Source organism: Poecilia reticulata, linkage group LG3 (genome assembly GCF_000633615.1).
Source record: "Poecilia reticulata strain Guanapo linkage group LG3, Guppy_female_1.0+MT, whole genome shotgun sequence".
In the NCBI taxonomy this organism is placed as follows: Eukaryota; Metazoa; Chordata; class Actinopteri; order Cyprinodontiformes; family Poeciliidae; genus Poecilia; species Poecilia reticulata.
Window position 1 is genome coordinate 19521874 of NC_024333.1, and position 12366 is coordinate 19534239.

Here is a 12366-nt window from a genome sequence, read left to right on the forward strand (position 1 = left end):
TTGATAGTTAATTGACAAGAAAGTGGGTAATGAGAGAAGGGGGAAGACATGCAGCAAAGGTCGCCAAGGCCGGGAATCGAACCTGCGACAGCTGCGTCGAGGACTAAGGCCTCCATATGTGGGTTGTGTTTAACCCCAGCGCCACCACAGCACACCCGGCCATATTGGATTTAACAAAAATAGTTTCTTGCATTTGCAGCTGATGGCCAGTAGTTAATGGTGTGTTTTGTGACGCATTAGTGTCCACTTCAGTGGTATGTGTGCATTTATAACATAAAAATCCACAAGAAGCACAAGAAAATGGCTTTTAGACAGCTGTGCACTGTAGTGACCACTATGCATGAAAGGGTTAAAGATGCACCGATATGTAAAAATGTTCATATCCGATATCAATACTACTGTTATGGCCAATAACCAATATTTACCGATATTATATACATTTTCCTACACTTTCAACACCTTGTAGAAGCAACCACATTGACTACATTGCTTGTCCGGGGAAGGAGCAACTAGGCAGCTTCCCTCCGACTAGTTGGGCGAGGAACCCGTTATAACTGCTAGTCTGGTTGCGATTCCCCTCAAAACTAATCCAGCATTTGCCTGATCAGTTTTCTTGCCACTAGCTTCACTTTTTGGTTTTTTTAAACAGAGCATTTGCACTCTGTGTATTCAGCTTTCGTTTTGGTTACAGAGGAATATCTGGGTTGAAAGTGTGGTTCAGTGTCTTGCTCCAGGAAACTTCAACATTTATTTTGGTCCACTTCAAAACCTGAGGCGAGGGCACATCAACGGGAGTCTTTGTTTCGTGCGATCTAACTCTTAAAAACAACGAAAAAGAAAAATAAATCTTGCAGTAATGTTTGCCTCTGAAATGTGTTTTAGTTTTACATAAATAAATAAAAAAGAACTTTAAAAAGTTGAATAAGTACTTTTGTAGATCAATTTCTATAAATAATAAGTGAGAAGGGTATAAACATGGAACACATTTTGTCAAACTTTTGCAGTCTTTGGAGTTCATAAATCAAATAACATATTTTCTTACTTTCAGAAAGCGTGACAGTGTGGTTGCACCAGTCACAGATCTGAGTTCTCACAGTTGCAGGCCTGTTTCTAATTATTGTCACGATATCTCAGTGTAAGTGAGAGCTACTGACTCATTCGCTGGGTGTGTGAGTCAAACTCCTGCAACAAGACTGAGCTTTTTGTGTAAATCTTAAGCACTTTGCCGCTGCCCACTTTATCACTGTCATCCCACATTCTGAAAGAGCTCACAGTGAGGCGTGTTTGTAAAAATCTGAGGAAACGGACTGCAAGTGCTGCTCTTACTCCATCTAAGACAAAGGAAGAAAAGTCAGAATAAAGGTCAATGAGACGTGCACTGAAAAACATTATTTTGCAATATAAAAATAAAATAACCTCTACTTTGTGCTGTAAGGTCTGACTCGGTGCACATCTCCTTGACTTGCTCATGAAATCCATGTTTCCCCTTTGTGATTTTAGCCCCAACGCTCTCATGAGAGCTGCTGCTAGGCACCCTCTGCAGGTCTATGACTGTTCTTAACGGGATTTCCCCCAGAAAACTCGCTAAGCCCAGAGTCAGGGGTGCTAGGGCAGCCCGCCAGTCTTGTTTTTGATTTAAAAAGTTTGCAGAAAGTTTGAAAATATGACTAGTTATTGGAAGACATTATAAACACTATCTAAAAAGAAAAGCAAACATGAAAAAATACAATTAAAGTAAGCATAATTTTTTTGCATTTCAGTTGTTTCGTCCTAATTTTTGATTCTTTGTCTGTGACTTGTCAGCTTATTTGCTGAAGTTGTTAATGTGTAGACCAGTAAAGACAGGCTGCGCTTAGGGAGTTTCAGTGAATTAAAAAAACAGATACCTACTATATCGCCATTGTGCTTCAAACCATTTTATTTTAATAAATAAACAAGCAATGCTTAGCCTGGTGGGAGTTCAAGTAAAGCCTGGTGGCCCACCAGGCTTATAAACCCTGCTTAATAAATAAAAAGGTTAAAAAATAAAACCATTGAAAAGCAAGGTGTTGTTCACTTTAGGGCCATTGCTTGGTTTTAAAATAGCATAGTGAGTTATCTGAGGTGCTTAACCTCCATTGATTTCAATAACTGACATCAAACTTGCCTTACAGGTAAGCCTGAGCTATTCCCTGAATATCTGGCACACCCACTCCAGAGCTGGACATTCACAGGGAAGGTTTCATCACTCGCCTCCTTGCTGTAAACAAATGCTTCGCTTTTCCTCAGAGACCTTCTGTTTCTATGCGAAAGGCTGCTGCTCGGCAGCATCTTCGCTCTTCTCCCACCTGCCTCCCGCCACGGAGGGAGAGCAGCTAACTTTCCATCCTCCCCCTGGGCCGCGGCAGCAGGAATATTACCGAGGCTAAATGGCTACGCAGGAGATACAGTAAGCCAAAGTAAAGGTGGGGCTTATTATCCTCTGTTGCTCAGAAAAACACCAGAGCGTTGTTGCTTGATCTGCATAAAGCTGTTACTGTAGCAGAGGGAAGCAGTTGCCATTAACATATGGCAACAGAAGCTGCAGCTTTTGTCAGACTTATGAAAAACTGAAAAACATTGAATATTACATTTTTGCTAAGTTGCATTTTAAATAAAATCTTACATTTTTTCATGCCAGCTCTGATTTAAAAACATTTTTTTCTTGCTTTCTTTTCTAAGAAAAAAAAGTGTCTTTTATTTCAATGATCCCTTCCGTCAATTGTGCGAAGGTGTATTACGGCTAGGCTACAAGAATATTTGTTGAATTATAAAACATTGTTGTGATATTAGCAGGATAAAAACACAACTTTACCAGAAAAACCTCTGAAAACTATCAGAAAAAAATGGTTTTTAATTGAGAAAAAAGCTTATAGAGTTATCAAGATCTGACGTGAGCAACTGAGTCTGTGTGCTTTTCTTCGAAATACATTCAGTCATTTGCACAATCGCTTCAGAGTCCTTCTACTGATAATGATTTCATAGTGATGATGTGTTAAGATCAAGTATTTCCTTCATACCAACATATAACCTATGTCTACAACATTCCTCACTTTAAGTTTTTGTTATTTTTCATGTTTGAGTTCTCATAAAATTACTACTTAACTTTCCTTATATGACATCTTCACTCTGGTAACATTGACGCTGTATATCTTTACAATAGCATTATTTTGACTTCATTGTCGTGCGACCTTATTCTCGTAATTAATATCTTAAAATGGCCCTTTTACCAGTTGACCTGAATTCAAAGTCCCAATAAACAGAAAACTGTAACATGTGCCTTTCAAAACAAGATGGCCGCTCTGGTGCGTTGACGTCACCCCCAACTATGGAAACCCAAGGAGTGCATTGGTGCAAAAAGAAAAAAAAAATTAATCTTCAAAAATTTAATCCATCGATAAAATTAATTTATCCCACCAAACAAGGGTAGAATCAAATCTGCCTTTTTAAAACCAAGTTTTGATAATATCCGTTAATAATTAGAGTCCCATATCAGATGCATCTGTTTGGACTGGATGATGTAAGAAGAGTTTTCACTAATCGCTCGGAGCTGCTGCAGCCGTGGCCACAAGCACAATAAAACACAAAAAGCAGAAAACACTCGCACCACGTCAGCTCAGCTAAGTCACTCAATTTCTTCCAGCACAATCAATTATTCTACAATTACTACATTTGTGAAACAGCTGAAAACCCTGCTTCCACGGTGCGGACACAAAGACCCTCAGTATGAGCCGACTGAGCCGAGGGAAAACAGCAGCACATTGATCGCTGTAAGCTGCACGACCTTGCCTCGGCCCGTTTTCTCTTCCGCCTTTCACTGCATGGTTTTTACAGTATTGCGTTATTTGTGCTTTAAATAAAAGCTGATAACCGACGCGAGAATCTGAGGTCACAATTTCTGAAAGATTTAGAAAATAAAAGCTGTAACAAATGTGATAGATGCACTTTTTGAAGACACTTGAACAAATAAAAGCACCATTATGTTGCGTTACATCAATTTTTTTTATGATTTTAAGGCACTTGTTGCATAGCAGATAAATCAGACGCCAATCTATAATATTCTGCTTTAAAAACTTATATCAGTCATTTGTCATGCAGAATATATTTCAACTACTTCAGTTCATTACATATATCTTCCAATGGGTGCGCACTAACCTTTGTAGCCAGATGTGTTATTTTCTATTGATGAATTATCACATTATGCGGCCTTTCATGTTGTCCAGCAGTGCTTTTAAGCAAACATGAATCTACTTTAGCTGTAAAACATGGAGCGTTTGACATATCTGTACGTGTGTTTTCACACCTGACAGACCGGTCGACTCGGTTAGATAGGAGATAAAAATTGCAACATTTGTTACATTTTTAGCTGGTGTGGTTCGCTTTCACACTCCAAACCCTTTGAAAAGCCCGTCGGCCCCCCTCTTCACCTGTAGTGGCGCTGCACCAAGAACCACCAAAGGAAGCGAGATGAAAATCTCAGAAGAACTGCTTCGTCACAAAATGTAAACAAAAATGGAGTAGAGTAAGGATTTTAGGGATAGTAGGATTTCTCTTGACTTTGGTTAAAGACCACAAGTCTTTTCTCCTGCTAGCACTAGACTCTTGCATTTGTTTTGGCTGCATTTACCCAGAATGCCCTACGCTATAGTTTGTTTTCTGCTTTTTTTTGTGGTCTCTGGTCTGATTGCATCCAGGTATGCAGTTGAGCCACGCCAGAGTCCAATTCTGCATTCACACCTCCCAAAACAAACCAGACTTTCTGGAAAAATGTACAAGAGTTTGTTTAAAGCGTACCAAACAGGGCTGGTGGTGTGAGTGGAAGGTTTGTCCTTACCTGTGGCTACAGTAGCACTGTTCGGCTGGCTGCTGGTGCTGCTGACGTCCACATACAGCTCGTCTTCTGCTTCGGTCGATGACGCCGAGGACGAGTCGCTGCTGAGCTCTTTGCTGGAGCTACTGGTGCTATGGAGCAGAGCGTATTTCCTCCGTGCGATCACTTCCCGTTTCTTCCTCTGCAGCAGCAGCCGTTCCTTTTGCTTCTGAGTCCGCTGGCCTCCGCCGGGAGCCGTCTTCACAAAGCGTTTCCGATGCGGCGGCCGCCGGCTGCTCAGGCACGGCCGCTTCAGCAGCACCGGCTCGGGCTCGGGTCGGACCCACTTGTGAGAGCGACTACCCCGAGTTCGGCCCAGACCGGGGCGCAGGCCAACCGCGGCGCCTCCACCAGGTGGTAGGGCAGGGGCCTTGTGTTGGCCCCCTGTCGCTCCGGCTTCCCCCTCGTCATCTGAACTAAGGGTGTCCGAGTCTCCAAACCGGAGGCTAGACGACGGGGAAGAGGCACAGTCACTGAAGGACGACTCGTTGTTCTGCTCGTCCTCACTGGGATGCGGTAAAAGTTCTACTCTGGCCCGCTGAGGAGCCAGCGAGTTCTCGCTGATGTGGTCCTCCTTCAGCGAACAGTCCGACGGCCCCGCCTGCTGCCCTTTTCTTTTTCTCCGCCCTGCCAGGCTCCTCTCCGAGTCTCTGTGCGTCCCCGTGTCCCTCAGGGGCCGGTGCCTGGATTCGCAAAGGGCCTCGAAGTCACTGGCCGCCTTTCCGAGAACCTCCATGTTGTTGGGGAAGTTCTTAGCCCCGTCCATGGACTCTGGGTTCACCAGTGGCTCCTTCAGATGCTCCTGTCTGCTAGAGGCCTCAGATGGCACTTCACTCTTCATGGTGGCAGCAGCGCTGTCTCCAGACACACTCACATTAAATCCAAGACTTTTGTCCGCAGCATTTCACAAAACCTACAACAGAGACATAAAAGTAAAAAAATTCAACAGCAAAAAAAAAAAAACATTCCCTGTTAAAGATCCTTCGTGGGATTGGTGTTGCAAATTAGCTAAACATTGTGATGCAGGAATTAGATTCTCTTGATCTAATATTTTTGTCAACCACATAAATACATTTTTAAAAAACAGCAAACTTGTATAACTGATAATCTCGAACACGACGTTCATTCTGATTCATTCAAGTGATTTAGATCAAAAATACTTTATTGATCCCAAAGAAAAATTGAATAATGCTGTAACTCAAGATTACAGCAATATTCCTGTGGTCAGGAAGGATCTCATGTAGCAGTCTGTATAGCAGCGAATTTGAAGAGGCCTCTGACTGAAGACGCTCTGTTCATCATTGACTCGTGAAGAGAAAAGTCAGGATTGTAATGATGGAAACGACGAGGTAAATATCAATAAAAAGTCAACTTATTTCAGTTGTTTGGTTACAAAAGTGAAACTCCCGTTATAAAAATCATTACAGTCATAGGGGTTTACTTAAGTTTATTTTAATGATTATGTCTCACAGATATCAAAAGCTTTAGTGTATCAGAAAAAAATATTTTTTCAATGTAAACTGAAAATAAAAGTAATTTGCATTGACGTGTAAAAAAAATAAAAATAAATTTAAAAAAATCAAGAATTTCTTACATTTTTATGAATGAATCAAATGCGACCGCCCAAAAACCCAACCAGTCATGACAGTGACTTTGCACTGTCAAATATAAAACAATATGTTCATTTAAAAAGCGCTTCTGTCTGAGTCCAAACTAAAACAGTGTGACTCAATGCTGCTGATTAAAGAGAGAAAACAAATACCGCAGGCTCAGTCAGAGGTAAAGGATGAGTCAGTGCTGATCTGACTGCTCCATTGTTGATTTTAGGCAATTTGGGAATCACTGACAAAAGTAATTCTCACGTGTTCATGTTAATGTGAAGAGTCTGGATTGTCCTATTCTGAATTAACTTTACGTCCTGACATGTAAACCTATTAAGAAAGAAAACAAAAGCGGGAGGTCAGAGGAAACCTTCAAAACATCCCTGCTGTTAAAGGAATGCACTGACTGCTCAACATGTGAACAGATGATCCACTTCTTGACAAGCTTAACTGACTTAAATAACATGTTTGTTTTTCTGTAGTCTTGTAATACAGAAATAAAAAATACATTTCGTTTAGAAATGTTCACGACATGTACTTAAAGTCTTTGACTTGACCGATTTTGTCCAGAAAGTTTCATTTTTTTCCCACATTTTGTCATGTTACAGCCTCTTTCCAAATTGCATTCACCTCTTTCCCCGAAATCCACACACAAACACCCCCTTATGACAATGTGAAAAATATTTTAAAGATATCTGCAAATGAATCAAAGCAGACACCTAGAAATAACACTGAAGTATTTCTAGGTTTACAGCCTTTGCAACGAATCTCAAAACTGAGATGTTTCTACAGCTTAAATGGAGTCCACCTGTGGTGAATCCAGCTGGTTGGACTTGATTCTTGATGTCTACATGAGGTCCAATAGATGACAGGTCAGAGGTCAAACGCCAGGTATGAACTCAAAGGAATTGTCTGTAGACCTCTGAGGCAGGATTGAGGTACATAAAAATAATTCTGCTGCTCTGAAGGCCCATCACTCTTAAATGGAAGATGTTTGGAACCAGCAGGACTTTGACAGCCATCTGAACTGAGAGATCAGGGGAGAAGGGCCTTCGTTATGAAGTTGACCAACGACCTCATGGTCCGAGCCCCAGAGGAAGGGAGGGGAGAGCCTTATAGAAGGTCAATCATCTCTGCAGCAATCCGCCAATCAGGCCTGCAGGTTAAAGCAGCCAGATGAAAGCCACTTCTTGGGAAAAGGCAACACAGCAGCCAGTCTGGAGTTTCAAAAGGCCCCTGAAGGATTCTCTGACCATGAGAAACACAATTATCTGATTTAATGAGACAAAGATTGAAAACTTTGGTGCGAACGGCAAGGCTCATTGTCATCCTTACAGTGAAACACGGTGGTGGCATCATGGAGCAATGAGGATGTTTTATAGCAGCAGGAACTAGCAGACTAAGGCAGAGTGGAGATGAATACGCTGTGGATGAAAACCCACTTCAGAGCGCTAATGACCTCGGACTGGTGAGACTGTTCATTTGCCAACAGGACAACGACCTAAATCACATGGTAAAGACCTCGGAGGAGCGGCTTCAGAACCTGTGAATGTCCTGAAATGGCCAAGCCAGAGTCCAGACTTGAATTCAACTGGACATCTCTGGAGTGGTCTGAAAATGGCTTCACAAATAAACCCCAGTCACCTGGTGGAGCTCCACTAAGAATCAAAGAAGGAACTGCGTAAAGCTGGGTGAGCTAAGCTGGTGGTATTCTATTCAAAAAGGCTGTAATTGATCAACAAAGATTTAAGCAAGATTTAAGCAACAAAGATTTAAGCAAGAGCATTGAACACTTATGTCAAAGTGATTTCTTTGTCTTCTATTTTTAATAGACTTGCAAAAGTCTAAGAAAAAAGTTTCCCCTAGTGTCGTGATGGGGAATCTGTGCATACCATCTTCAGAAAAGAGATCCATTTAATACAACCTGGAATAAAGTTGTAACATAACAAAATGTGGAAAAAGTGAAGCGCTGTGAATACTTTCCGGATCGCACCGTACGGCTCTTAGAGAGAAATCAGGATCTCCCTAAACTGTAATTTTCAAGTTAAGACCTTTAAAAAAAAAAAAGAAAACAAAAAGCTAAAAATCAGTAAAATATGCGTTAATCTGCTCCGATCTCATTCCATGACCACAAAGAGGCAGTCAGGACGAACCTGGATTCATTTTCTTCCAAACTGGCAAAAAGTTGCAGAAGTGACTTTGTGAGCACTTGACAATTCAATAAGGGTTTTGTTTTGTTTTTTAAAGAAATTGCTGTAATCACTCCACATGATCTGAAATAAAATCTCACATACACTGATATTACACGACAAATTGTGGGCGCTTCTTTTTAAACAATTATGCTGCAAGACATGTGAAACTGTGGTTAAGCAGTTTCGGGCCTGTATAGACTTCTACAGTAAAAGAGGCGAATCTGATAAAAAAAAAACTGCTTGATAAAACAACTAAATATTCCATAAAAGGACATTTCATGCATCTCCCTGCTGTTGTTATCTGCTGAGGGTGTTCCATACGCTGAATGAACGCACTGTGGTTTTCAGCAAACAGTCACATAACTTTATTGTGACGTGCCTCTAAACTTGTAGCGGTGCGCTACGCCTGTGGTAACAGACCACACGGCTTTACACAATGTAATCTGAATATAAGGCGACGCTGCTACCATGTCAAAACGCGATTTAGGTACATCATGTACCAACGACTATGTAGCCACCTGGAAGTTCAAGTGATGTAACGCATAAGGAAACAAAACCCGAGTCCCAGGCACACCGTTGTGTTGTGGACAAATTCAAAGCAATGGGGGGGAGGGGGGGCAATATTAGCTGCAATGAGTCTCTCGACATATGACAGGAATTTCATTTGCATCAGACGCATTACAAAGCCTTCTTGTTGAGTATGTTAGTAATAAACTGTAGCATGAATGACCAGACACTTGTTTTTCCTTCAGGAGTTCAACTGGACACAGTCAGTCTAATCTAGACTCACCGTCTCGTTGCAGCTTTCCAGAGAAACACAAAATGTCAGATCACATTTGGTGCAGGCCATCTGACTAAGTACGTACATTTGTGCATGATGTTGAAGTATTTTGCAGTGTGAATGTGATTTGCAGTCATGGGGAGGGGGAAATGCACACAAGGCAATGTCACTGCTTTCCTCTTTTGCAGCTTATTTCATAACAGCATGCCAGCTGTCACTTGACCTGAAGATGTGACTCCTGAAACGTAGGGATGCAGGGTTTATGTTGAGCTGAGCAACAATTTATCAAAAGTCCAAATAAAGTAGTCAAAAGCGCATCCAGATATGTTTCTTTCCTCTATTATGGGGTGTCCAGGGATAACTAAGGGTCCTCAGATGCCACACAAAAAGCTGCGCAATGACCCGGCCCCTAAGAGGAAATGAAGATCCCAAAGCATTCAGGCAGAGGGTTGACACAGATTTCTAATAACCAGTAAACTATAACCAGGAGATTTGTGTGTCATTACAAAATAAAAAGAGTAAGGGCTGCCTGTAAAAAAACAAACAAACCCATGTACTTACAGGAATTGTAACAGTAATCCAGTTCAATTATTCAACTGAGCCTGGTTTGCTGAGACCTACTATAGCTGCTGTCCTCTGTTCTTTCTGTCTGAGATTAGACCAGCAGAAACACAGCTAGGGGAAATAAACTGAGTTACAAACTGAGGCTAGTTTCTACATCGCATTTTAATTGGAATAAAATAAACCTATCTACAGCCCGCTTGTGTGTGTCCCATTAAGGCTGCTAAAGTGACAGAAACCAGGGCCGAGTTAACACTTAAACCTTACAATCTGAACATTAACACTGACAAAACAGGACTATAAAGATCAGAAATCAAAGTAGACAGCTAGCTATGTAGCTTGGCAAAAATGCTCCAGACAGAAGACAACAAAGACAACACGTACCTGGGTCTAAGTCCTGATTTTAAAATGTGTCACTGTCCTTTTCGTGACATGAGAGGGGAAATCCTGAAGAAAATAGGAGTCGAGCGTTTCAAATGGACACTTATCTGGATGATAACCCGAGCTGCAACCGGACAGGCCTACGATGAGATCGCGACCGGAGGGAGGTTGTAGCAGGGATTGTGAAACTGACAACAGTCCCGAGCAGAGCGGAGAGACAAAATCGACGGCAGCGGGCCCTCCGTAGCGGCGAGCTAAGCTAAAGCTAGCTCCACTTTACTTCTTAAATACTCAAATATATTCAGCCATTTTGGTTCGTCGCGGCAAACAAACCGACCTTCAGAAGGCTGGAGAGGAGCTATATATTTTGATCCCGTTTAACAAGATAGAAAAGTCTCACTATTTGCCCTGTACGAAGTTCCCATTCCTGCCTTCCGAGGCATCCACTGTTGTTTACCCAGCAGGTCGTTTGTTGGCTGGCTACGGCTACAACACGGTGATTCTCCGGAATGTCACAAGGAGGCGCCAGATCCAGCATCCACTTTGCGAGCCCTCAACTACAAGCTCCATTTCAGAAATCATTTCTTGATAAAACAGCACTTTTGTGTCATTTGTAGCTAAGAGAAAGCACATGAAAACCTAAGAAATGACAGTCATATGCGTTTTACTGCTGTTTAATGCAGAATGCTGAATACTAAGCTCCTACTCTGTTATGGGCTCGTCCAGCTCCATTCCAAATACTGGTGCGCCCTCTAGTGTACAAAGATGGGACTCGAAAAGAGGAAATTTGCACAAATCATTTTCACAGAAATTAACAGTTGAAATTTTTATTATTCTGAAATGAGCTATGTAAACTGAAGAATGACCTGTAAAAAGAACCACATAAGTAATTTTAAATAAATAATTGGGATAGTCGTTATTACTAATGTCTCATTGTTAATATATAACAAAAGAAAATACCACAGAGGATAATGGTTCTTTACAAAGCTCCAGTAACATTTAAAATGTGATCTAAAAAGGGCAAATTCACAGCTTTCCACTGTAACAGTTGCTGATATCCAAGCCAAATGCCTTGAGAGAATCCATTAGGATTCACAATGCCTAAATCAGGACTGATTTTTGTCCATCAATAGAGAAACTATCAAAGGAAAATCAAACAAACTAAGCTCCACACATTTGGAAACACAAAACTTTTGCAATAAAAGGCAAGATATACCCTGAACCTTTTAAGTAAATTACATGGCGTACATTACCTCCCAGAGTACACAAATTTATGTTGCATAATGAGTGCAGGAGCACAGCAAAATGTGTACGTCTTTGCCCACTGAATGTGCTTCTACAAATAAATAAAAAAACAGAACTAATAGGATCTGTTTCAGCTTGTTTATTAGGGTTGGAGCAGTGCTCCTCATAACAGACCTCTGTGCATTTTGGATGTATCCGCTTGTATGAGCTTCACTAAAGGAGCTCTCCAGGGCTGTTACAATGTCATGCATGGGGGAGAAACACTGTCCAGCAGAAATATCAATCTGGCTGCAGTTCTCCTGTTTCCCACCACTGGCACTGGGTCAAGGGGACAGAGCTGGCCTTCCTGATCAGCTTATCTTGTTGTTTCCTCTGAGCTGTTGATAATCTCCTGCTTCAGCGAGCACAACAGAGAATATGACTGAGGCCAACACCAAATCCATTAAGGTCTATATTTTCTCAAGAGTTGTTTTACAGTTAAGTAAATGTAATGTGCATTAACATCCACAGTACAAATATAAAAGTTGATTAATGTCATTTTCAGGGTCCAGTCTTTTGATTTCTGTTCACATCAGAGCAAACAATGGTTATTCTATAAACATATTAGGTTATTATTATTATATTTTATTAAAATACATTTGAATTAAGTGAATGTAATAAGTTTCCTTGAAATCTACTACTGTTAGGTAAAATCATAATAACAAGAAAATAAAATAA

The 12366-nt window shown here is 41.2% G+C and overlaps 1 protein-coding gene across 3 annotated transcripts in view; it reads right to left on the minus strand.

Annotated features, from left to right (window-relative positions):
- rnf111 (ring finger protein 111) overlaps nt 1–11061 on the minus strand; it is a 29986-nt gene extending 18925 nt beyond the window's left edge. For 2 of the 3 annotated variants that reach the window (XM_017304138.1, XM_017304139.1), the window contains exon 1: nt 4853–5729. In XM_017304138.1, coding sequence (XP_017159627.1) covers nt 4853–5729 — 877 coding nt within the window. Of the gene's footprint in view, nt 1–4852; nt 5802–10407 lie in introns of those variants that run through there. The other variant, XM_008405362.2, reaches the window with a different exon arrangement.
- Between the last annotated feature and the right edge of the window lie 1305 nt (nt 11062–12366).